Source organism: Pangasianodon hypophthalmus, chromosome 24, assembly GCF_027358585.1.
Source record: "Pangasianodon hypophthalmus isolate fPanHyp1 chromosome 24, fPanHyp1.pri, whole genome shotgun sequence".
NCBI classification, from domain to species: Eukaryota; Metazoa; Chordata; class Actinopteri; order Siluriformes; family Pangasiidae; genus Pangasianodon; species Pangasianodon hypophthalmus.
In genome coordinates, this window is record NC_069733.1 from 15,207,888 (window position 1) to 15,235,477 (window position 27,590).

Consider the following 27,590-nt stretch of genomic DNA (forward strand, 5'->3'; position numbering starts at 1 on the left):
ATGGGAATATGCTCATTTTTGAAAGATTGTGAGATGTAGCATCAGTATACAAGGAAGTGGAGCTTATGAAGATTAACGATATGGGTTGCAAGATGACACGTGAAACCATTCAGCACAATGGATTTCTAATAACAACACTCAAGAACATGTCTGTTTGGTCTGAGCGTCAGTGACACACTGATAAAGCTGGAATTTAGAAAACAGCAGAGAAACGACGTAAAGAGTCACAAGACAGTCGACACATCTATACTTACACAACTCTCCAAAGGACTCTGGGATCCTGTTCAAGGTCTTAATTAAATTTGTTGGATTTTCAACTATTGAGCAAAATAATGTCCGGTTAGAACAATGGTGCTGCATAACCTTAACTGCAATACGACAAATTACTACCAAACAAGAAGCTATAAAAGGCTGTAAACCTGTTAGGAATGAACTGAGACCCGATGCTGTAAAACATATCACTCCTTTTTTCCCCCCATTCTTAACCATAAACCGAGTCATTTAACTGATTATAGAGTTCCAGGTATAATGAGTTCTCCATTTCTGTATCTCATCTCCTTCCCTCTCTATAAGAGCTCTTTTTTATCAACAGTTAATAACACACTTTTTACCGCCTAAAAACAGCCCGTCACAGAGCGACTTTCAATTAAAAGTTTGCGCATCCTCAATCAGGGTCAAGAGAGTTAGGAATTAATCTGAGATTTAATCTTCCTACTTCATAACCACGCAATCAGTCAATCTATCATGAGAATTTATGCCAAAAATTACAAGCTGTTTGAAGAATACACGCTTTAATGGGAAACTGCACAGGAGCACTTGCTCACTGATATACAATACAACTGTAAATCAGTAGAAAAACAGAAAGGTTAGAGGAGTCAAAAATAAACGCTGAGCCACAAATAGAAAAGCCAAGTGGTCAGGGGAGTGGAGGTGGACCTAGGGGAGGAGTAAAGGGGACAAAACAAGGGAGGAAGGATAGAAGAGAGAGGAGGGACGTTTTCTTATCGCTTATTTTCTTCATCCTGATTTGACAAGAACGCAGCCAATGAAAAGAGGTGAAAACAGCACCTAGTTACTGCGGCCAAGACTGCAGAGGGCTGTCTCTATGCCTGCCAGGCAGCTTTACCTCAGCTACACACACACACACACACACACACACACACACACACACACACACACACACACACACACGAGGGTTGTGCTTGTTTTCATAATCAAAGACAGGAAGCAAGACAGACAGAGAGACAGAAAAAGGAAATAAGATCACTTGTATGTCTTGGTGTGATAAATCAAATCTTATGAGAGTATGAACCCTCTTTCTCTCTCTCTCTCTCTCACACACACACACACACACACACACACACACACACACACACAATGCTGGACTCAAGGCATTATGCAAGTATATAAAATACTTGAGCATGTGCTGTTACAGGAAGATAATCAATGACTAGGAGCTGTGATGTGATAAACTTGTTTTATTTTTCTATAACAGCACATCCTGAAGTGTTTTATTCCTCTTATATCTCAGCAATATGCCAATGATTAGAGTTATTGCTTTATTAAGTAAAGAACGACACATTGTACTTTTTATCCTTTTACAGTTACATTTAAGGTTGCGGAATGTCCGCAAGACAACTTAGTTCCTGTTATCACTTGTGTTATAGCAGCTATAAATAGTCCTTCCCTCACTGGTCTCTCTTTTTTAAAGATAAGACAAACTACGCAGCTTGTCATGTTATCGAGAAACCGCAAAACACGACATTCTCTGTTCTGAAGATTTTCTGTGGCGGAAAACCTAAAGTTACATTTTAAGCTGTTACAAAGCTCTGATACTGGAGACTCCTTCCAAAAATCATATAAACATCTCCTTACAAAGACATCACAACGTGAACAACTGTATGGTTTTTCTTTGTTAAATAACACATTATTTAATCCATTCAGAGTGTCTGTCATACAAGTCCCTGTAAATGAGCTGTTACTATAGAAACCGTAACATATCAGAATGAGCACATTAATATAAATTTCTGATTTGAATTATAGCCGGAATTACAGTCATTGCTGCTGTTTGAGAAAACATAACATAACTCCTGCGAGGAAGCTTTCCACCTGAGCATAAATTATAAATTAAATGTTCACAAGGATCCACATGAGTACACGAGAGAGAGAGAGAGAGAGAGAGAGAGAGAGAGACACACACACACATTATGAAAAATGAGTGGGCCTGCAGCTGTGCATACACTAATATGGATGCATTTTTAAAAGTTTTATGTTCAAATTAGCATTTCTTTGCATCATTTGAAAAAAACTTTTTTTTTTGTCCACACTGAGGAAAATTTCTAGACTGTGCACACACACAGACTGAAAGTTACCGGAACCAGGAAGCTGCCATTTACGCAGTTCCCAAACTTGATGTTATAAATGCTAATAAAGATGGAGAAGTTAAATAGAGAACAATAAAACAAGTAAAAAACACAAGAATAATTACAGTCAGGTCAGCATTTTAGTAAATTGTGTCACTGTCCACAATCCATTGTGGTGGTGTACAGAGGCAAAATTACCAAAATTGTGTCACAAGTATTTGGACAGCGACACAATTTTGGTGATTTCGCCTCTGTACACCACCACAACATATTTGAAATGAAGCAATCAAGACTGGATTGAAGTGTAGACTTTCAGCTTTAATTCAAGGGGTTTAACAAAAACATTGCATTGCCATTCGGAGTCCCTCCATTTACACAGTCTCAAAAATAATTGGACAAACAAGCACTTATAAATAAAGGATTCAAATCCATTGTGATGGTGGCAAAATTAAGAAAATTGTGTCACTGTACAAACACTTATGGACCTGACTGTAAATAATCAGTAAGTAATCAGTATTAGAAACGAGGAAGTTAGTTAAACAACAGTGAATACTAAGTATCTGTAGTGTTGCTATTGTACAGAGCTCTGTTCAAATATAACAGTGAGTGAGCAAAATGGTTACATGAACTCATTCTCTGATTCGTGGCCGATGGCCGTCATGTCCCTGCATTTTTCTACGACAGCAACACCACGAACGCTACCAATTTAAACTAAATCTATATAACCTCGTTATTGAACCACACCACAACAGTGCCTACAGAAACAGCCGGCAATATTACAACCCAAAATACCCGGTTCAAACTTTCTGCCCCTAATCTGTGCCCTTCCTGACCCAGCGCTCTGTGTGAACACACGCTGTAACGTGAGACGCAGCCTTGTTAGCATCAGCACTAATGATGTAGCTCCTGTTTAATTAGCTGTAATGAAAAATTATTTAGCGATGATTTCATTTCAACAATAATCTTCAAAACCAATCGTACCATTCATGCCACTTGATAATAGTGGTCCTGAACGTAACTCGTTTAAGACGTTGCCATGGTGATAAACTGGCACTGCCCCCTTGTTAGTGTAACGGGGTTATTAGAGGACAAATTATTTAATCTACACAACATCTGCCTCCAGCGTTCTGCCTCTCCGAGTCAGACGCGGCCTTGTTCACTCAGTGTGTGACTGATCCGTATACAGAGAGAGACAGAGGGAGAGATACAAGGAAAGGAGAGAGGAGACACAAGGAGAAAGGAGCACAGAGAGGCAGAAGGAAAGAGATCGAGAACAATATACAAGAAAAGTTATAAGGTCAGGGAGCATGAGAGCGCGCGAGGGACACCGAGTAAGAGAGACAAAAATATATAAGAAAAGATACAAGGAGAGAGACAGAGAGAAAAACAGAGGGAGAGAGAGAGAGAGAGGGTAAGAGAAAGAAAAAACAGAGAGAGAGAGTCAGAGAGAAAGAGACAGAAAGAGAGAAGGACAGGGAAAGACAGTCAAACAAAGAGACAGAAAAAAAGACAGAGAGTGATGGTAAGAAAGACTGTGAAAGAGACAAAATCAGAGAGAAAGAGACATAGAAAGAGAGACAGAGAGAGGCAGTGAGAGAGATGGACAGAGAAAGTCACAGAGAAAGAGACACAAAATGAGATGTAGAAAGAGAGAGACAGGGAAAGACAGTCAGAAAAGGAGACAGAGAGAGAGAACATTCACACAGAGAACAATTAAGACATACAAGAAAAGATCCAAGGATACAAGAAGACAGAAAGAGAGACAGATACAATAAGAGAGAAAGAAAGAGAGAAACACAGACAGAAGGATATAGGACAGACATACAAATAGAGAGATAGAGCCAGATAGCACGCGCTACAGAAAGACAGAGAGATTGTGTGCACTGTGTGAGTTTAAAGAGGGATGATGCCTCAATAAAACTCACTGACTTCTACAGGCCTTCACCTGCTTACACTGAGACAAACTGCGTGTGTGTGTGTGTGTGTGTGTGTGTGTGTGTGTGTGTGTGTGTGTGTGTGCGCGTGAGAGAGAGAACCTAGTAAAGCTGCCGAAACCAATTTCACACTCTGAGCACTATCCAAATTGTCGTAATAGTTACATATTCGAATGTTTAACGCCTAACGTTACTCGATCGAGGAACATTTCAGCTAAATGACTTCATTAGTAAATATTTCACTGAATATTACATTTCAGAAGCAATCTGTGAAAAAATACAACAGCCCCAGAGTCTCGTAAGGCAGTGTGTACGCCTCAGGTGTGCACGGTCTCATCTGTGTGTGTGTGTGTGTGTGTGTGTGTACCTTATCACAGTGCAGCTCCAGGTTCAGGTCTCCTTTGTTGGTGTGGAGGCGGACGTAGCCTTTCTTCTTCACGTACTGGTAGCGCACTGCGTCGTCTGCGATAGCGTCTGAACACACACCAGAGAAAAACAGGAATTTATCATTCTTCAGATGCAGAAAACTCACTCACACTCGCTCACTTACACACACACACACACACACACACACACACACACACACACACACACACACACACACACACACACACACAGACAGAATCCTTGAGCATAAACTCAGCGGTTCATTATGGGACTGTTGATAGAACAAGGCCAAAATATTATTACAACATTTAAGGACATTTTATGGCTTATTAATAATGGCAACTTATAATTATAATATAATATCATATAGTATTGAGAATGACAGCTCTACAAAAATGCTCACGTGTAATAAAATTTTATAGTAGATTTAAAAAAAAAAAAAAAAAATGGAAATCATCTCACACCATGGTAGTATTCTTACAAAATATATCATCTTTGTGTTGCACACTAGACAACAGGGATGGGCAACATGACAAAACTATCATCCTGATTCACAAAGGGATGTGAACAACACACACAATACGAGATATGCATAACGCTATATAGGTTTCTGAAGAAACCAGCAATATATATATATTTTTTTTAAAAAAAACTTTTTGATGATATTTTATTTAATAGCTACAAATATATTTTACATTATTTTAAAAAAAAAATTCAATATATAAAATTTAAAAATATATATATTTAAAAAATATTTAAGTTGAAAACATTTTATTTATAAAAATAAACAAATAAACTATTACTAGAAAAAAAATACAATTTATATATATAAAAAAATATAATTTTAACAAAATAAAGAAACAGTTTCTATTCAGCTGTAATAATAAAAATATATTGCAATATCCATGATAATTCAGAAAAGCGTACTGTGACATTAATCATCACGATATCACTATCATAAGAGGCGACACTCCATTTGTACATTTTTACATTTATTTGAAATTATAAATATTGAGTGCACTGGATAGCATTTTGTTAACACATTTGCATTTATGTTTAATGAAACGGCTCTGACTCTGGCGCTGGTTTGTGTAAATCACAAGATTTTGGGATGTTTAGGAGACAAACCCAACTTGTTCCTACTGAGGATGTGATTTTTGCAACACAAATTTGGATAAATACCCTCCGAATAAATGTGAGCAGTTTTTCTTCAGAAATATTAATATATAACTGCATAAAGATAGGAGGAAAAGGAGTATTTAGTGTGTGAGCATCGTACCTGCTTCATGTATGGTGGCTGGAGTCATAGCAGTGGAGGTGAAGGAGGCAGACACTCGACCTGTGGAGTAATGAGCCTAAAACACACACACACACACACACACACACACAAATTACACTCTCATTACACATTACACTTTTAATATTTCCTTTTAAAGAGTCTAACAGCAGGAATGGAAGTGTATGGGATGTTCTTAACATTACTACACAAAAACAATTCAGTTTTGAGCAGCTTTGCAGAAATTCGGATTCCCTAATGTGCAATCTCATTTCCAGTCTTCGACAGTCCAGTTTGGGTGAGCCTTTTCCCCTCTGCAGCTTCAGATTCCTGCTCTTGGCTGAAAGGAGTGAAACCCAGTGTGGTCTTCTACTGTTGTAGCCCATCTGCCTCAAGGTTCCACATGTTGTGAGATGCTTTTCTGCTCAGCATGGCTGTAAAGAGTGGTTATTTGAGTTGTCAGTCTGAACCAGTCTTGTCATTCTCCTTTGTCCTCTCTCATCTGCCGCTCGCCGGATGTTTTTTGTTTTTCCCACCACGTGTGAAAATCCCACAATTATCTAAAACCTGCCTGTCTAGCACTAAAAACCATACCACATCTCAGAGATCACATTTTTTCCCCATTCTGATGTCTGACGTGAATGTTAACTGAAGCGCTTGAGCTGTAGCTGCATGATTTTATGCACTGTGCCGCTGCTACGTGACTGGCTGGCGGGTAACTGCATAAACGACCAGGCGTGAAGGTGTTAAAGTGGTCAGTGAGCGTAGATGAGACATGGGCTTTTAGTGTTTATGGACAAATCTACGCTCTCTCAACTTTTTAAAAAAGCCAATTCATGAGGCGTATGTGGTTTCCGCAGAGGAGGTGAGGTCCTCTGGAGAAGGCAAGGCAATTTTCATGAATTTTTTTATTTTTATTTTTTTTCCATTTATTGCTCCTTGAATACACAACTTTTTTTTGTGAATGATGGCTTCAACGATATATAATTGCCACATTTCAAACCATTTATTGTTATTGCAAAAACCATCAAAATAAAACACTGGACAAAAAAAAAAAAAAAAAAAAAAAAAAAAAAAAAAAAAAAAGAAAGAAAACCAACTGTGAGTGTGAAAGCTGTCCTCTTTTAGCTTTAATGGTTCCTTCCCTGTTAAAAATCTGTCCATGTTTCTTGTGTCTGAACAGCAGAGCCGTGTGTTCTTCTCTGCATCCCAGTTCTGTGGAAAAATCCCGTGCCATGGAAACCTGCTTGGTTCTAGGAATTGCTTTTCCACTGCAGATGGACGTAACGAAGCCAAGCCTGTCAGCGAGTGTTAGACACAGAGCCATCACACACACACACACACACACACACACACTGCTGCACATTTCACCACCCGAAGAGCATCACACGCTGAGAGACCAAAGTAGCTGCACTCGTTCCACTTCATTTCCACAATAGCTACATATTATATGCTCCATATTAGGTTACGATCTTTTATAGCACCACGTCTCAGAGGGCAAAGCTCACATTGTGGCATCTAAGCCGAGCCGTTTGTGTAGCAGCGAGCTGAAGCCAGAGATTCCTGCCCCTGAACCGGCCAATTAAAGCAACAGCTCGGTGAAGAGGCTGAGCTTGCAGAGTTAATCTAGTTGAAAGAATGTAGGCAGATGTGCCAGAACCGGAGCTAATCTAAGAGTGAGGGAAGCAAGGCCGATGCACTGCACCCACACACACACACATACACGCGCGCACACACACAGAGAGCACGGAGACTGTACACACTCCGCAGTACGGCTCACGATGAGTCATGTTCGGGGCACGTCACGCTTCTGAAATGCAGTGTTCTTTTCACCGTGTCACTTTTAACATGACATGACACAGTGACTGATGTGTCACACTCGTGCTGCCGTCATCTCCTCATTGCCTGGTAGAGTGTGTGGTGTGTGTGAGACTTGTTGCAAATTAGGAGAGGTGGTATCTTCTGCTCCAGTTGCTGTGTGATGGTGGCGGTGTCCAAGAGGCAGGATTCACCTCAGAGCAAACGCACACACATACACACACACACACTCACACACACTCTTTACAGAACAGCATTGTCTGTACTAGTTTCAGTAAAACACACAGTCCTACAGTAAAGATGCCCCATTCAGAAAGAGACTATTGCAATCAGGCTGGTACTGGCCTGGAACACTGGATCGGTATCTGATCTGACATCTTTTCCAACTTTAGAAACGTATTATTAGAAAGGTACTATTTCATCTCGGTTGTGTATGTACAGAGTATAATTAGGTACTATGTGCAAAACTACAGTATAACAGTAAAATCTGGACTCAAATCACAAGTCAGTTATAAAGAATAAAGGACTTAATAAAGCCACTCTAAAAATTAAAAAAAAAAAAAAAAAAAAAAAAAAAAAAATTGAGAGTCCAAGTCACTGGTCTGAGTTACTGTTACAACGTGGTTTAATTAATAATCCAAAGTGAATTATCTTACTATAACAGCACGTCCTGTCTGTTTTATTCCCTTATATAAGACAATATGCCAATCCTAACAATTTTTTTTCTTTATTTACAAAAAAAAAAAAAAAAAAAAAAAAAAAAAAAAGAGTGACATGTCATTCTTTATCATTTTGGAGTTACATTTAATGTTGTGGAACGTAATAAGTTAGTTCCTGTTATTACAATAAGCAGAATACAATAAAAATACGATACAATAACTATACGAAAGGATTCGATATAATAAGAATATGCTAAGAATACGCTACAATAAGAATACACTAAGAATACGATAAGCTTTATCGATCCTGAAGGAAGTTCTTGTTCCAGTTGCTCAAGACAACAGAAAACAGCAAAGACAATTAAAAAAAATCTAGGGAAAAAATAGAGAAGTACTAGTATAAAATACTAAAAAAAAAAAAAAAAAAAAAAAAAAAAAATGTTAATACTGTAGAAATATTCTTTATTCTGTACAAACTGTGCAAATAACTACCAAATTAGCAATGCATAAAGTGTAGGCAAAAAGACGTCTAAGTGTAATGCAATATAATGTCGGTGTAGAAATATAAATGCAAATAAAAATGAAACCCAAATTAAACAAAAGTTTTCTCCTCATCAGCCTCCCTTTTTTTCCTGGCGTGAAGTAAATAAGTCAAAAAAAAAATGCCGCTTGTCATGCTACCGACTTTAGTTTTTCTTCTGACACTGGAGACTCCTTCCATAAACGTTAAATAAACATCTCCTCACAGAAAACCTCACCATATCGACAATTAAACGGATTTTAATAAATGTGTGTAAGTGGAGAGTCTGCTGTACAAGTCCCTGTGCAAGTCCCTTCTGACCAATCAGAATCAAGAATTCAACAGGTATAAAACAAAAACAAACAGATAAATGAAAATATGTTTGTAGATATGACTATAAAACTTTGGTGATACTGAGACCGTTGAGTGTGTGTTTATCAGGCAAAACTCCAATATCTGTATTAGATCTAAAATGTGAAAATGTAATAGCCACATCCTTCCCTGAAGCTGTGCAAACCTTTCTGCCCAAACCTACATCATCCCCTCAGCCAATCAGCTCTCATCCGCTCACCCAAACTAATACACAAGCAAAGAAAGAGAGATGAAAGATCGATTTCCTGAGAAAAGTCACAGACTGCTCGAGGGCTTTCTGCTCGGTGCACTCACCGCATTGAATTTGTCGGTTTTCTTGGCCTCGGGCTCCTTCATGGTAGAAGCCAGCAGCTCATCACCCTTATACTCCTTATAGAGCTCGGCCAGAGTCTCGCGTGTCTCCAGGTTCGTGCTCTTCAGGTGATACGCCGGGTCCTGCTTTGCTTTCTCCTCGTCTAGAGAACAAGCAGACAGAAGAACTGAGCATGAACTCAAACTGCAGAACTAACATTAAACTGAACTGATCAGAACATTTCTATCAGCTTAGTAACAATCACGAGAACGGGACGTTCTGTTACAAATGCTACGTAAAGAATAAAAGAATAAGGGTGTTCTGGTATAGGAAAATAATTAAATGACATTGTGGTGTTGATTCTTATCCTTTACGCCACAGCATGGTTGAATTCTTCAATCAGAATGTGGCATTAATTTTCTATAACAGCAAAACAGTCAGCAGTTCCGGTCGTAGCATAAATCAAACCTTTATATTAATGTGCTCCTTCTAATACGTTATCATTGCCATAGTAACAACTCCCACATGGCGGACCACACAATCTAAACCTAATAATAAACCCATCACGTGGTGAAGCTTTGCTAGGAGATGTTTATTTAACGTTTATGGAAGGAGTCTCCAGTGTCAGCACTGTAAGTGTCCCGACAAGGAAAAGTCTTCAGGACAGATTTGTTCACACGTTCTGGTTTCTCAGTCACATGACAAGCTGACGAACATAGAGGCTGGTGAGGGAACGACTGTTTATAAAACATATACGATAACAGGAACTAACATCCTTCGCAGACGTTCCAGAACATTAACTGTAATGCGCAGTGTAACATTCATAAACGAAAAATTATCATCGTTGACAAACTTCTGAGTTAAAAGAGAAGGAAGACACTTGATATAAGACCACGCTATATGAAAATAAGGTGGCGATCTTTTTCCATCTTATTTCGTAAGTAAATTTGACGTAGCTCTATACTAATATTACATGTTTATACCACATTGCTGCTGAATTCTCGATTCTGATTGGTCAGGAGGTGTGGAGCAGCTCTGACAGTCGTGCAGGCTCCAAATCACAGGTTTATTTCACATGTCCACAGAATTTCTTAACATGAAAAAGTGTGTTGTGATTTTCATATTTCTAGCATCATGTCTGTTACTGAATGACATCCTGATTATTTAAGATAAAAATTAATGAAGGGGGGGAAAAAAAAACCCAAAACATTTTCTTAAAAGTAATGCAAAACATTGAAACACACTATCATGCATTATTATTGGAACTTTCGATAAATAAAGGTTACTTTGTATTTGCAGTCACTAATGCTAGGAGGACATGTTATGACATATTATACAGGAACATTTGGCAGAAGATATTACCTTGTGAAAACTGACGAGTTTTATTCAATCGACTAATCGACAGCTAATCAATAAACAGACAAAGCGAATAAATAAAATGCACAATAGTCACTTGCATTATTGATTCACAACAAAAAGTAGAAACTCACCTGGATCCAAAACTTTCATGTTGTTTTTCACATGGAAAAAATCTGAGACGTTGAATTTATCCAAATTGGTTGGGTCCTGAAGAATGACATAAAAAAAAAAGTTACCAAGATTATAGATTTTGATAGATTTTGTTAGAGTTTAGATTCTTTGAATTAACCAGAATGCAACGTCTTGGCTACGCTTCCAAAGTGTTGATGTTTCTACATATTCCTAGATCAGCCACTTTTATTTAGTTACAAATAAAAACTACTTGTTATGGAAAAAGAAAAAAAAAGAAATGTATACACAGGCGTAGTATTCACAAAATGGGATCAAATGTGAAGCTTTTACACGAATGTGTTTAAGATCATTAAAAAAAAAAAAAAACAAAAAAAAACAATCAGGTGTTCATACATTTTTTTAAATGGACTGTATGTACGTTTACATATTTACCAACTGATGAACATGCACAGACATGCTTAAGAGCACGCACGCGCGCACACACACACACACACACACACACACACACATACAGTAAAGTAGCACAAGGGCAGTGAGGGGTATCAGTGGGACGAATCAGATTTGGCTACAGGCATGAGTATGATGGGAATGTGATATGGCTGACCGGACAGTTTGGGCATTCATCCAAGTACACAAATAGTCAAACCCCTGTCCTCACACTCTCTCTCTCTCTCTCACACACACACACACACACACACACACACACACAATGTGTGACCCAACAATCAGTGTATCAGAGCCAAACAGGTCAAACAGTGAAACAAGACTCCAGCAGGGTACTCATCGGCATCATTCCACTGATCTGCACACACACACACACACACACACACACACACACACACACACACACACACACACACACACACACACACTTTTCCAATACCAGAATAAACCCCCTGAAATACTTTCCAGTCCCAAAATAAAGCCCACATTTTTTCCAATACCAAAATAACAACCAAACATTTTAACTGACCTCAGCATCCTATCCTATTTAACCCCAAAGTACTAATCCCATTCTTCTCTCTCTGTCAGCACTCAGTCCTAACAAACCTCAGCTTCACATGACTCTGTCTCCTACAATACATCATCAGCTCTAACCCATTTATCCCCACTTCATCCCACCAAAACCCCTCTCTAAACACCCACAATCCATTCTTCTTTCCTCTTCTCCAAACACCAGGATGACCCTTCGATACCTTCCTGAATTTACAATGACCCGCCCTGGAGCATACCGTGACCTCGATACCGAGATCCAGACTGTGGGTGAAAAGTTCAGGAATAAAAATTCGGCTTCCACTCCTGTCGGCCAAGAACAGGAATCTGACGGTACGACTGGCACGGGTTCACCAAAACCGGACAGCTGAAGTTCGTAGTCTCAGATTCCTGTTCTTGTCTGACACAAATGGAATCCGATGTGGTCTTCTGCTGTTGTAGTCCATCCACCTTAAGATTCAACATTTTGTGCATTCTGAGATGCTTTTCTGCTCACCACGGTTGTAAAGAGTTGTTATTTGAGTTACGGCAGCCTATCTGTCAGCTCGAACCGGTCTGGCCATTCTCCTCTGACCTCTCTCACCAAGAAGGTGTTTCCACCTGCACAGTTGTCGCTCACTGGATGTTTTTTGTTTTTCACACCATTCTGTGTAAACTGTAGAGGCTGTTGTCTGTGAAAATCCCAACATCTATGCCACGGTCAAAGTAACTGAGATCTGTAATTTCAGCTCTGTAATTGCACCAACTGCATGCAGTCTGTAAAACTACACACTCTCTAAAAATAACCATTACTAAATACACATATGGCGTAAATGCGCGCACACACACACACACACACACACACACAGATGCCCACCTGCAACGTGATGATATCCCGGCGAGTAAACGGCTCATCAGTCAGCAGATCTTTGTAGCTCTTTGTCTTGAAGTTGAGCTGCTCTACAGCCTGGACGACACACAGGATTAATCACACACACACACACACCGCACAGACCTGCGCATTTCCTTACTGCAGAGTCACGCTAACGCACCTCGTAAGAGAAGACGTTGCCGGTGACTTTGTTGGCTACGATGTGCGAGTTGTTAGTGAAGACGCTGTACAGAACGGGGCAGTGGTACTTTCCTGAACACAAAAAAAACAGAGGCTGTTAAATAGCTGTAAATATATATTCTCTCTCTCTGCATGTATGACGGAAAGATAAAGCCTACCTTCGCTGTTCTTGCTGAAGTTGAGCTTGATGAGGGACTTGGCCTCGAGTTTCTAAAAGGAGGAGAGAAGCAGAGGTGAAGAGAGAGAGTGTGTAAACAGATTATCACTCGGTACTCATGTTCACACAGTCTGAACAGGCGAGAGTAGTCACCAATGTTGTCATTAGTGTCAGCTCATTAAACAAGCTTTTGCGTTTGTACGCTCACACGTTGGCCTTGACGCTGGATTTCGTCTGCATCCTAATTAGATCACTAGCATGGAGGGAATCGTATAATACTATACAAGAGGGGTTGTCCAGATGCAGACTCAGTAAAGTGTTTCCACAAAAAAATATATATAGGTCAGCGACTCTGTAGCAGATCTTCTGTTGCTGTTTCACATCCATTTGTGTAAGTATAGCTGAAGACAGCTCATAGGACCAGAGGCTAACTACAGGGCTAGAGCTGTTCAGAAACAGGAGTTTTCACAGATTTACCTGCTGCCGCTTCTTTCTGATGAAGCGTCATCAGATGACTTCTTTAAAGAAAAGTTTATGACAAGAATAGAATGTTTTAACAAAAACAGACAGAAGTACGCATTTATTTATTCTCCTGACGTCAAATTCAGACAGACATCTCATCTGTTCAGAGTTTGTGGTGCTAGTCAAAAGTGAAGCATTACTACGAAACAAACCAAACACTTTAAATGGTCTTCTTTATAACCATAATCAGTCATGGTTAACTGTAGTCACTTATCCAGACCTTCGTAAACAAGGAATTTTAGTTCGAAATTTTGGCTGAACACTCCGGAGATAGAGGTTTTGCATTATGTCTCATTTGAGATAATACCAGACATCACAACGCACATTAAATGTATGCAGGCAAAATCTCTGACAAGATTTTGACAAGATAAACAAGTATGATTTATACATGGGACACTTTCTTTTTTTTTTTTTTTTTTTTTTTTACAATCCCCATTTTCACCTAATTTGGTCTTGGTCATTTCCCACCAGTTAACCAGCTCTCCCCTATCATACAAGAGCTACTAATCAGGCAGGGTGAGGGCTAACACGTGAAGATGTGAAGCCAGCCAACCTCATCTTTTCAAACTGCTACACGTCCTGCGTCACAGGGTAGCGCAACACACTTGGAAGAAAGAGCTATCTACCCTCTTCCACATACACAAGTTCACAGATGCCCACGATTGGCCACGAGTCGCCGAGATTCAACTTCTGACAATCAGACGAACGCTTTTCAGTTGCGTTACTCAGAAGCCCCATTCCCACTGCTTTCTGAAATGTGAAACAGTTGACACGTTCTCATCTTTTGTCGCTAACTTTATAAGAGATGACAAAGTGGCACAAGTGGCACAATCATCCGGAGATCGCACGTTCGTATCCTGATGATGCCACAGATATCCATGGCCAGGAGTCCAAGAAAGCGAAAACTGGTCGTGCTTTCTGGGTGGGAGGGACAAAATTCTCTCTCTCCCCTCTACCAATCACAATCACAGCGACACTAAGCAATCATGGTCATCTGTGAGCTCATGCATGCGGAAACGGGTGGATGGCGCTTTTCTCTGTGTGTTACACCGCCCCATGATGCATCAGATAGAAAAAACGTGTAGTTGACGGCTTCACGTACCTCGGAGGCAGCATGTGTTACCCTTCTCCCTCCTGTGCTGGGAGCTGTCATATGATAAGAAGAGAGCTGGCTAGTGGATGGGACTTGGCCAAGACTGAATTAGGAAGAAAAGTCCTTACCCCAAGCACTTTTAAAAGAGTTATGCGCATGACGAGAGTTTTCAGTAGCTGTTTGAAAGACGATCAACTATTCCTGCTCCAGAAAATAACCATGTACACAAAGCTTTATATTAGGTTTTGGCATAATAATTATAAATTATGGAGGTGTTTAGTGTTTATTTTTAGCTCTAACAGCTGCTGCTGCATCATGGCCCATAAGACCGAAAGCCATTTTCAGAGGAATATAATGGGTGCGATGTATATCATGATAATGATTTAATACTGCTGTAGCGAGCCCTAAAGGATTACCCAGATAAGTGATGCAGATCAGAGATAGGCTGCTTCGAATTTCTTGCATCTGCAATCTATGATTCGTTGCTTAGCACGTCTGGCAGCTTGAGCTCGGCGCTGGTTGATGAATACCGCTGTGGCAGAGTTTGGAAGAGTAAAAAGGTGCATTTGCATGCTTAATGATCTCTGCGTTACCAGTTAATTAATGTCTCCTCTTATTAAAGCGGCTGCTCGACTCTGTGAGGGCTGATATTTAAGCTGAAAAGATTTCGAGGATGCTGCAGTGTTGCAGAGACGGTGAGAGTCTCACCCAAGTGACAGTCTGACAGCTTCAACTTTCAGCTGTGAAAAAAATGACTGAGATCAGCAGTACAGGGGAGTCTGTTTACAAAAGTAAGGAATAAAACACTCGGAGAGTGTTATGAGAGGAAATTAATCAACAGTGCAAAGCAGAGTTACTGTTAGCACCTGAAAATTAATTATTTTCCGTGGACAGATCATTCCAATGTGTTTTATTCCTCTTACGCCACACGATTACAAATTTGCCAACGATTACAACATTTTATTCACTGAAGAACATCATGGTGTACTTGTTTTCCATTTATAGTTATATTTAATGTTGTGGAACATCCGCAAAACAAGTAAGTTCCTGTTATCACTTAAGATTTAGCAGCTATAAATATTCATTCACTTTATCTTGATGTTAAAAAAAACCATGTTACCATGAAGACTTTCCAGTGGTGCAAAACCTAAAGTTACAGCTTTACTTTACTTTATCTGACTGTTACAGAGTGCTAACACTGGAGACTCCTTCCAAAAATGCTAAATAAAAATCTCCTCACAGAAACACTTCACCATATTAATGATTATACTTCTTTATTTATTAAATAAAGTCCCAGTGTAAGTTGCTGCTACAGAAACAATAAACCTGAGATTTGTCTTGCAGGCAGAACTACTATCAGAGCTGCTGTTATAGAAAATTAATCAACACCTTCAAGAATTTTACAGCGCTGTGATCTAATCATGTTCAGAAGGAGGTTTTTTTTTTTTTTTTTTGGCTCAGAGAATGTCAGTGTAACATGAGGATGGAGACGCCATGATGTCACGTCCCATCTTCGTTCTGCCTCTAATAGATTTCCAGCTAATCACATTTCGTATGGCTCTCATCCGAGTCAATATCGCATCAGATATGAAACACTCGTCACTGGATCCTCTGACATCACTTAAATGCTGGTGATGTAATGTTTGGAAAATGGAATAAGAGCACACTGGAAGATGGGAAATGAGAGCTTATTAGCTTGATATGAGCATCTGAGACAATCCATGCATGAGAATAACACACCATCACACCAATGTGCTTAACACGGTGTGTGACTTCATTAAGTGTGTGACTCAGAGCTGCGACTTAACCAGAGATTCTGATGATTGCAGTAAAAAGCCAAATCCTAATGATTGCCTCAAAATAATCAAGAGGTCTTGCATGTCACTTGTTGCATGCCGTTCCCAGTCTCTAATTTCACAATGTTTAGGTTTTTTGAACGTGCCAAGCTTTATTGTTTCAGCATTGTTTTGTCCTAGCCCATTATAAATACATTTTACCTTCAAATATAATCATTACAATACTTGCCGTATTTTTGCATTATTGTACGAATCTGCTGGTTTCCTACTTTACCTATCTGCTATCTGCTGAGAGTGGTTCCAGTGGGATTAAGTGCTTGCTTCAACTCAACCTCATCTGTACACTCTGCTCAAACAGATCAGCTTCCCAAGCATCAAATTTCATGCTAATACCATCATCAGCACCATCACACTCATCGTCTTGTAGATCGTTAACAAGCTTATCCGAGTCTCTGCACTCTCGTAGCTCGTAATGTCGTAGAGCTGCACTGCATTCTGGAAGTTTGAGTCCATCGCTCACTTTAAAGTCTGTACTACTTCGACATTGGAGCTTTCATTAATATGATGCTGGAAAACAGTGAGTGAGGAAAGAAGCAGAAGAATAGAAAACCATGACTGTTATCATGTACGTGAGCCATCTTTTAATTTTTGTCTCTGATTCAATGGCATTGTTCATGCAGATAAACAACAGCTAACTTCTTACTGGAATAACGGAAATGCAGCACCAACCTACAAAACAGCACCGGAATCCCTGAACACATTACAAATATTTCAATATAAACATATTCAGTGTGTTTCAGGGTAGAGTTTTCCTTTAAGATGACAGTTTTAGAGGTTGTGTTTGCAGTGTGGTGTGAGTAAAGAGGAATGTGATGGTGAGGAAGGGTTTCTCTTCACTCTTACACACACACACACACACATAAATCTCTGCACGCAGTTTTCCCACAGCTGCTACTGATGCTAACATACTGTGTGTTAGGCAAGTCCAGACATGTCCCTGTCCACAAGACCAGACTGTTTCTTCAAATCTCTCTCTCAAACACTAGACCGATCAATCAGGAAAATTTCTGACAGGACAGCCCAGCTTTGTGCACACACACACTCTCTCTCTCTCACTCTCTCTCACTCATACACACACACAGAGAGAGAGAGAGAGAGAGAGACATGCCAAGACATGTAGAGCAACACCAGACCAGCACAAACAAATGTGTAACACGTGGCGAACCCAAACATACTCTGTGTACAAGAAGACTGTGACACACACACACACACACACACACACACACACACACACACACACACACACAATCCCAGTGTGTGTGTAACAGTTTCACTCAAATCATAGGTTTATATTAATGCACTCATTCAAATACATTCAACTCATTCGAGTAATCTAAGCCTAATAATAAAAAGGACTTAAAAAAAGCCTGTTGTTATTTAACGGAGTCATATAATCGTTGTTATGGTGAACTTTTCTATAAGGAGAAGTTTGTTTAACATTTATAGAAGGAGTCTCCAGTGTCAGTGCTTTGTAACAGTAGGTTTTCCGGCAGGTTTTACAGGAGGACTTTCTGGCTTCTCAGTAACATGACAAGCTGTGTGTTTTTTTTTATCTCATTACCTTCAAAAGAGCATGAAGAGAAAGATTGGTAAAGAAATGACCCTTTATAGCTGCTATAATGCAAGTGAGAACCTGATCGAACTTGTTTCTGAGACGTTAAACGTAACTATAAATGGCTAATAGTATGAAGTGTCGTTATTTAATTAATTTTAAAACATTGTAATAGTTGTTATATTTTCATTACAGTTGTCAAATTGCTGTCTTTTAAGAGAAAGAGAACACTTCAGGACGTGGTGCATTGTAAAATAATCAACTTCAGGGTGGTAACAGTAACGCTGCTTCACATCGGGCCACATCACACCACTCCATCATTGATTATTTTCTTAAAACAACAAACCCCAGTGTGTTTTATTCCGTACCTATAACACCGTACAGCTGACACTGAATGTGTTTCTCAAAGTGGGCTCTGATGTGGTTATGAACAATGCTGCCCGGTTTGTGGTTTTCTGCACTAACTCGGTGGTTCACTGTACAGCAAATTAATTACAGCAATGTCCCATTTTAACACTTTGTAACTATAATAAATAAAATACCAGACTACTTTTACTGTAAAAAAAAAAAATGTGCTTCTTGTTTGTGAGTGAACTGGTTTAACCATTTTCTTGGCTTTTTTTTTAAATCTATGATAATGCCTATAATTTATACTGCTTTAAACTTTAAAACTGCTTTAAAAACTTTGCCAGAAAGACTTGTTCAGGGAAACTTATGGATTTAATATTGCTTCATTAAAATGCATTACATGATGCTATTTTATAAATATTACAGCACATTTGGCAAAGAATAGAAAAACTTTACAATTTATAATTTTAAATTAAAACTTTAAAACTAGTTTTGATTGCCCACTGGACAGGTTCTTTTAAGCAACCTTGCTTAGCAATTTAATAATAATAACAATAATAATTTATATATTATATTTAATAATAATTACTAACTTACTACTAATTTATTAGTAACTTATTATTAACTATTAGTAACTATTATTAAAATTGTTATAGTTATTATTACATATACACCTAGCTGATTGGTAACTATGATCAAACGAGGTAAAAAATATAAATAATTTCAAACTAACTAAGGGCAGAGTTAATAAAACGAGGAAATGCGCTACTTACATGATGCCAAGGGTTTCAAATCTTCATTTAAGTGTAACAGGTTTGAGTTTTGTGGGTGGAAAGTTCAGGAATAAAAACCTCCAATGGCTCTAATAATTAAATATAATGTACTCTTGCATTGTACCCCAATTTGGTCACTTGTCACTTTCCACCCACCAGCCAGCTCTCCCTCATCATAAAACAGCTAACAGCTGGGGAGGGTGAAGGCTAACACATGCTTCGTCTGCGAAAAGTGAAGCAGCCAACCGCAACTTTTCAAACTACTGCTCATGCTGCATCACAGGGCAGCGCAACACACTCTGAGAAAAACGCTATCTACCCTCTTCCACATACATGAGCTCACAGAAGCCTACGATTGGCCAGTGTTGCCGTGATTGACAGGGGAGGTCGTCCCCTGGCATCGTCAGGATTCAAACTTACAATCTCCTGACGTTGGAGTGAACATTTTTTGTTGTGTTGGCTTAGGCTCAAATATATATTTTAAAAATATCTTGTGAAACCTGTGAAAAATCCAGATTAAGAAATATGCAACCTGGCTTTAGGGAATTTTGATTCAAAGCCAACTGACACATCAGGACAAATTAAAACCTTTCCGGTTTTACTACATAATAAAATATCAATGTAAAAGTCATTCAATTATATGATAGCATTTAATCAGAATAATAATATACAATGATAGTTACAGGACCTGATGTAAATACAACCGGAATGTGTCTTTTCTCCTTCTTATTATTTTTCCTATCCTTTCTTTCACTTAATATCTATCTAATTGGCTTATATTATCTTCATTTCACTGTGTGTGTGTGTGTGTGTGTGTGTGTGTGTGTGCGCGCATGTATTACTGTCATGCTGTGAATGAAAAGAGAATAAAAAGGTTAACGTGAAAATCCTAAAAAAAAAAAAAAAAAAAAAAAAAAAAGTCACTTCATGACTAATCTGAGTGACTGTACAGATCCAGTGGAGAAAACAGGATGTGCTGAGATGACTAAGTTAACTAGATCCTAATTCAGGATCAGAGAATGAAGCTGTTCACAGCGCAACAGCTGGCACACCTGAAGCTTCCATGCTTCAAAACACACCACTCTTCTTCCTGTTACATAACCTCACTTCCTCCCCAGTGTCCCCAGCTGCTCACTCGGTGGAGCTTTGATGCCCTCTCCTGGCTCAACAGCTTCATTTCATCTCATTTCCCTTCTGCATTTCATGACATTTTACTACATCAGAGGTTATGAAATGGACTTTTTGTGAACATACCTCTCCTGAGATGGGGTTCGTTCCAAACTTCTTAATCCAGGGAACTATGCTCCTGCAGAGGGAAAGCACATGATTTACTTTCTGATGTTTGAGCAGGACAAACACCCCGGGTGTCTGAAAAGTCAGGAACCAAAGGGTCCGGTCTCTCTCTCTCTCTCTCTCTCTCTCATATATATATATATATATATATACACACACACATACATATGTGTCATTTCTCCCTCTTCTTATTTTTCCTATCCTTTCTTTCACTATTTACACACACACATATACATTATATATATATATATATACATTATATATATACACATTATATATATATATATATATATATATATATATATATATATATATATATAAGCAATGGAAGCTTGAAGGCCACCAGTTTAGCATTTATGTTACCATATATAGCAAAAAAAAAAAAAGTCTGTATTACATTGAATTAGAATATTGGTCTCATTCGAATCTCTTTAAAAGTACAGTACCGCCCTCAAAATTTAAGCCACGCCTCCTGATGCTGATGTGGAGTGACACCATTCTCTGTGCTGAGAAAAAAAATCTATTTAAGATGGCACACCGGCTGTTATTCTTTTGTTCATTTTTATAGTTAACAATGTCAAACCATTTCTAAAAACACAAACAAGATACTAAAAACTGAGATACTAAAAATTCCGACACGGTTCGAGATGTTGTGTAATGACGAGGTGATGTGTAATGATGATCGTGCTACTTGCACAAACTGGTGGCTATAGGCTTCCATTATTTCCATTACTACTTACAGCTCCAGTACAAAAGAAGAAACTTTGGAGGCGAACACGTCTTGGCTACATTTAGAGTAAACAGAATATTAACTAAATGAAGAGCTTGACAACTTCACGTTTAGAGTAGTAATTTATAAATAAAGTAATTTTACTCACATGAGGTCAAACACCACACCTTCTTCAGTGCACATCGGATACTCAAACGGCTGAAGAGACAAACTACAGGGACATAAACACCAGCATGATTAATATTACTGGTTAATAGTGATTCATTTTTTTAATGCAATTTTATTCAAGAACTGTCACTTAAAATCAAGTGCCACTATTCCCCAATGATGTTGTACCACATGACCTAAAGCACCTGAAGCCCAAAGAAAAAAGAGCAAAACAACGTCGGAAAGCTGCGAGTGAAATGTAGTGAGTAGAAACTTGTAGTGAGAAGAAACAAAAACTTTCTTAAATAAATGTTTAATATTGCATTGTAAATGTTAAATTCTCAATTACTAAGCAAACAATGACTAAACGTAGGAAGTAAACAAATAGGGCAAGTGAGTCATGGAAGCGCATTAACCAAGTCCCGTTTGAGTTGCAACAAATTATTTAAGCAGTTGTTAATATCGCCATTTCCTTTTGACTTAAAAGTACACGCCGCACTCTCTGCATGCCGTTACGTTTTATACTAAATAACTTATTTTTCCTTAATATCCAATATCCAAAAGTGGTCAAAGTGTCATGGGGGGGGGGAGAGATCATGAAATCAATTCTACATGATTCCTGTTTCATCAAGAACTGTATATTGTATTGTATAAAGACAATACAATATACAATATATATAATATTGTATTGTTTAGGTTGCATCTAGATGCTCACTAATCTTTCTTTAGCTACATATAGGATAAATACATATACTACATACAGGATATATATATTTTTTTCTTATTGGGTGGCTTAAACAGAGGTCATGTATTTAGAAAGAAATCTGATTATTGACTGATGCATACAGACCCTTAATTACTTAAGTACCTTTAAAGATAACAGTCAAAATGTTGCCAGAAAAAAAAAAAAAAAAAAAAATCAGATCTGTTTTGTGGTTAATAGTTTATTCTGTACATGTAAAGATTTTGAGTATGAGATTTATGCAGGGTGTCTAAGTTAAATGTAATACTTCTTTAAGATTTTTAATGCCACTTTAAATGTGAAAGCCTAAATACGTAATATAAAACTGACATTTCCATGTATTTAGAGTAAGAATAAATAATAATAATAATAAGAAGAAGAAGAAGAAGAAGAAGAATGGAAGCCTTGACCATTGCTGGCCATGACAACCCTAACACCTTGTACTAACAGCGAGCAATGGCAGTCGGTGTGGCATGTGTTTTTTTTTTTTAATGGATGCCCCATTTCTGTTTTTGCGCTGTACTGCTGCACCTCAAAAACTGAAGAAGGAAACTAGTAGACAGAGAAAAGAGTGAAAGAGTGAAGCTACATGACCCTTCATCCAAATGTTAGAAGGATATCAACAGAAAGGGGGAAAATGTTCCCATATAAATGATCCTAGAAGAATTATGTAGTTTATGATGTATGCTTTGTGAGAACTATCATATACGTGTCATGCAATAATTATTACATTTCTTAATTATATATGTTAAGGAGCTCTAATATGTGATCCTTCATATAAAAAAACATCATTTCAGATATACAAGTCTTAGCAGTTTTATTGCATAAGGCGCCATAATCATGTAAACAAACAAACAAACAAACAAAAAGTTTAACATATCATCTAAAATGGCCTCCACATTATAAATACCGAGAATCTTGTTCTCTGTGGTAATGGAGCATACAATATAGATTAGTATTAAAATAATAATTAATAAGGCCTTAAAAGGTGCATTAGGTAAGATAAGTCTTTTTTCTCCCCAAATTTAGGTCACTAATGGTTAAGTGGGGCCAATATTTGAATGATTTGCACCAGTGTTCACGAAGCTGCACCCCTAGGATCTTACATGGCCCATATAGTGTCTATAGAATAACTGAGAGGAGATGCATCCAAACACAAACCAACCTTCCGGACTGGAAGTGAGATTTCCAAATGAGTTCTCTCAGCAACTTAAACCTTTGCTATAACCACGGCTTAATGCATTGTGGGTTTTTTTTCCTCTATAAATAAATAAATAAATAAATAAATAAAAATAATACTAATAAAATAAATTAAAAAAAATATGTAGTATGTTCTACATATCTTCCAGGTTATTTGTACAAGTAAATTTTGAAAAAAAAAAAAAAAAAAAAAAACCTAAAATAATAATAATCATTTCAAAAATGACTATTGCACCTTTAGCCAAATCAGGACTTTTAAGGAAGCCATGGACAACCTGCTTTTTTTAAGATTCCAATGAGAATTTGACATCAAATCATCTGCCATGTTTTTTCAAAGTTCAGTATTTTTCCATGAGCCAGACTTATCTGCTTATCTTAGAAGACATATTTACTTATTATCCTATGTATATGATAACATAAATAAAATTCGATGTTAGCTGTGAACAGCAGTGTTGTATAATACAATAACAACAATCTCATCACACCACCAAACTCACCTGCAATGGTCAAAGGGCAATCTCCTGAAATTGGCCTGGGGAATTTCTGTAAAATAAACCAGGAAAATTACTGACTCAAGCAACCATACCTGATTACTGTTATTGTTTTTAAAGATACATCTTCCATGCACTTACCTGCCTTCTTCCCTCCATAGAAATTAGTGTACTCTGCACAGGTGATGTACCTGAGAATAAAAACAACCCAGTAACTTAACCAAGTAACATTCATATTCAAATATATTTATTCTACCTTTAATGTATTTTTTTTTAAAAAAGAGTTCTACGTTTTACTGAATTGTTGACCAATTCAAATTTAAATGCACAGCTAGCGAAATAGCAGTTAGCTAAAAAAAAACGCGTAAATAAATTAGCAAAACAGGATTGTTAATCTGAACTTACATCTTATCTTTTTGGTGCTGTCGTTTCCCCATTTTTAGGACAATATGCTCAAAATCTAACAAACAAATGCACAATTTCTTAGGGTAAAAAAAAAGTCAAACACACTCCACTTCCGGAACTAATAGTTTGCAAGCTGTTCGACGGTTAAATGTGTCCGTGTGGAACAGCGTTGTGTTGTTTTTCGTCCCCCTTTCCATTTATTTATTTATTTGTTTACCCCCTTTATTTCAGAGAGGTTAAAGTAAAAAGAAAGTGGCATCACGTTGTCTTTTTCCATTCGTGAAGAAAAGTGGACTGCATATCTAATCAGAATCGTCAAAATACGGTTTAATTAGCATTAGCTAAGCGATAAAGACGTTCCAGAGTATGAGACTATTGACCAAAATGACTGTAAATAAAACACAGACAAAATTATAGTCACCAGACAAATAAAGTACATGTTCACAAAGGAAATAATGTTTGTCATGGCAGGGATTTTAGTGCAATTTTTTGTCCCCCATGCTTACTCAGGGCTCTAGGAACTATCCACATCCTTCCCCTATTTCCAGCTAGTATATGTTAAGGTATTTTGTGTTGTTGATATAAAAATATAGTTGATATAAAAATATAAAGGGTCCTAATGATTTAACAGGTGACCAGTGACTGATTTCAAGGACCTACAGCAGTTTAGTGGTGTCTAATGGTGGCCTTGTGATCAGAAGCTGTGGTTCTTATTGCAATTGGAAATGATTGCAGACCCCAGGCTGTCTGTAAGGGAATTAAAAAAAAATTTAAAAAGCAGTGATGTAAAGCCTAGGTTATCTAGATACAACCGGTATTTATTTTAATAAAATATAACAACTTTAATGATTAATGACACACTGAATATATCCTGTAAATGTAACTGATTTGAGAACAAGTGGACGCTTATACATCATTAACCATTACTGAACGTAATGAAAACTATTAGGCCGTTAAGAAATTAAGCAATATTTATATTTTTAGCATGGTGGAGCAGCGGGTACTGCCTCACAGCTCCAGGGTCCCCGGTTCGATCCTGAGCTCAAGTCAAGTGGCTTTATTGTCATTTCAACCGTATACAGCTAGTTAGTACACAGTGAAATAAAACAATGTTCCTCCAGGATCATGGTGCTACATAAAACAACACAGAACTATAAGAGAGTACATATTTCTGCATAAAATGCAACGTGCAAACAGCACAAGACAATACAAGTGACAGTACATTGACTACCAGGTTAATACTCAGTGTGGAGTTTTGCATGTTCTCCCGGTGTCCGTGTAGGTTTCCTCCAGGTTCTCCGGTTTCCTCCAACTGTCCAGAAACTCCAAATTGTGCCTATGTGTGAATGGGTCTGTGCATGTTGCCCTACCATGGACTAGCAAACCATCCAGGGTGTATTCCCGCCTCACACTTCCCAGGAAAGGCTCTGGATCAGGATAACGTGCCCATAATGGTTTATGAGGTGTATGAAGTTTGTGTACAAACGTTTGACCATGCATAGCTACTTTCCGCTAAAAAGAGTTGGCAACACAATAACCACAAAAACCATCACACCATGAAACTCACCTGCTTTGGTCAAAGGGCAATCTCCTGAAACTGATCTGTGGGATTTCTAAAACAAGTCGTGAAGCTTCTCATGTAGATGGTGATATTTGTGTATTGTGTATTGAGAATGAATCAATTTAATTTATAGAAATTAAACATTTTGTGTGTTGGGTTTCACAGATGTTACTTTATAATGACAAGTAACAATAATGGGCAAATGGCCTTCGTTAAAATGACCAATGAAAAAACTTAAACCGGTTGTCTTGTTGCGAATACATAGCCATTTTTTATTTTCAACATCGTCAAATAAGTTTTATTTACAGTTAAATTGCAATGAAAAATGTTATACTCAAAAGTGTAATCATCCAGGAAATGACGCTATTACACATTCATAATAATCTCTATTAGTGATGGGCCGAAATATCTACAGTACTAATGCAATGAAGAAAACCACAGTAATGTATGTTCTGAAGTTTCAGGAGTCTTTAGTCTTCTTTTGCAGAGCAAAGTGGATGTTAGATTGAGAATTTCTTAACACTGTAATCATATGATCATATGATGAAAACAAAAAAATGTCCCTAATAACAAAATGTGTACCTATGAAGTATAACTTCAGAAGTCCCTGAATTAAACATGATACATTCAGATTCATTCATTCAGATGGAAAGCTTGATTATGGAAAGACTACTGATAGAAATAATGCACTATGACACAGTCATGCCGGTGTATTTTTAACACTTTAATGTTTTTGTCTTGAGGATCTTTCCCTGAAATGATTAATTACTTTTGATTCATTCAAGGCCACTCTGTTTTCTCACCTATGTACTTACCAAGAAATTGTCCCAGGAACATTAGAAATGTTTTTGGCCCTAAACGAGGACTCTTTTAGGACCTTGAACTTTTCCACATTTTGTAGTGTTACAAGCTGGAACTGAAATGGGCTCAGTGTGTTGCTTCTCTCACTAATACTCTCCTTTCCCATTCATCCAAATTTTTTAAATATTTAAGATTTAAGATGTAATGGTTTCAGAACATTGTCCCAGGCTTGTTTTGACAGCTGCTTGGTTTTCATGATGCTGTTTGTTTAGGTAACAAACTCTGGGGCCTTGCAGGAATAGGTGTATTTCTTTCGAGATCACGTGACACTTTAACTGCACAGAGGTCGACTTCATTCAAATATATATGTGGCCTCTGATGGTGACTGGTTCCACCAGAACTAACCTAGGGGTTTCACCACCATTCAGTTTTGCATACTATATTGATGTGAGGGGTGTAAACCTCAGGCTTCCGTGAAATATGATACAGTTTCCATTCTTAAGGCAACAATTCAATGTCTGACAATATCACTGAATTTGCTACGATACAATGCGATTCAGTCACATCTGATCAATCTGTGACAGAATCTGGGAAACGACTTTTGTCAGTTTGATATGGATCCCTCCATCACATGCTCTGTCACTACTTCCAAGGCTCATGATGATGAACAGGAGATTCTGCCTTCAATGGGTAACAGTAATAATAATTAATAATAAGGACATTGATGGAAATAAGGACAACATGATGAAGACAAGTCACCAAA

The 27,590-nt window shown here is 37.9% G+C and overlaps 1 protein-coding gene across 1 annotated transcript in view; it reads right to left on the minus strand.

The window, feature by feature from the left end:
* ppil2 (peptidylprolyl isomerase (cyclophilin)-like 2) overlaps positions 1 to 24,632 on the minus strand; it is a 42,790-nt gene extending 18,158 nt beyond the window's left edge. Inside the window, exons 1-12 of the mRNA XM_034299201.2 lie at positions 24,466 to 24,632; positions 24,202 to 24,251; positions 24,067 to 24,112; positions 21,629 to 21,691; positions 20,712 to 20,763; positions 13,315 to 13,366; positions 13,137 to 13,228; positions 12,962 to 13,051; positions 11,112 to 11,187; positions 9,624 to 9,784; positions 5,964 to 6,039; positions 4,665 to 4,771 (exon numbers count right to left, since the gene is read on the minus strand). Coding sequence (XP_034155092.1) covers positions 4,665 to 4,771; positions 5,964 to 6,039; positions 9,624 to 9,784; positions 11,112 to 11,187; positions 12,962 to 13,051; positions 13,137 to 13,228; positions 13,315 to 13,366; positions 20,712 to 20,763; positions 21,629 to 21,691; positions 24,067 to 24,112; positions 24,202 to 24,251; positions 24,466 to 24,497 — 897 coding nt within the window. The 5' untranslated portion in view covers positions 24,498 to 24,632. The remainder of the gene's footprint in view (positions 1 to 4,664; positions 4,772 to 5,963; positions 6,040 to 9,623; positions 9,785 to 11,111; positions 11,188 to 12,961; positions 13,052 to 13,136; positions 13,229 to 13,314; positions 13,367 to 20,711; positions 20,764 to 21,628; positions 21,692 to 24,066; positions 24,113 to 24,201; positions 24,252 to 24,465) is intronic.
* Between the last annotated feature and the right edge of the window lie 2,958 nt (positions 24,633 to 27,590).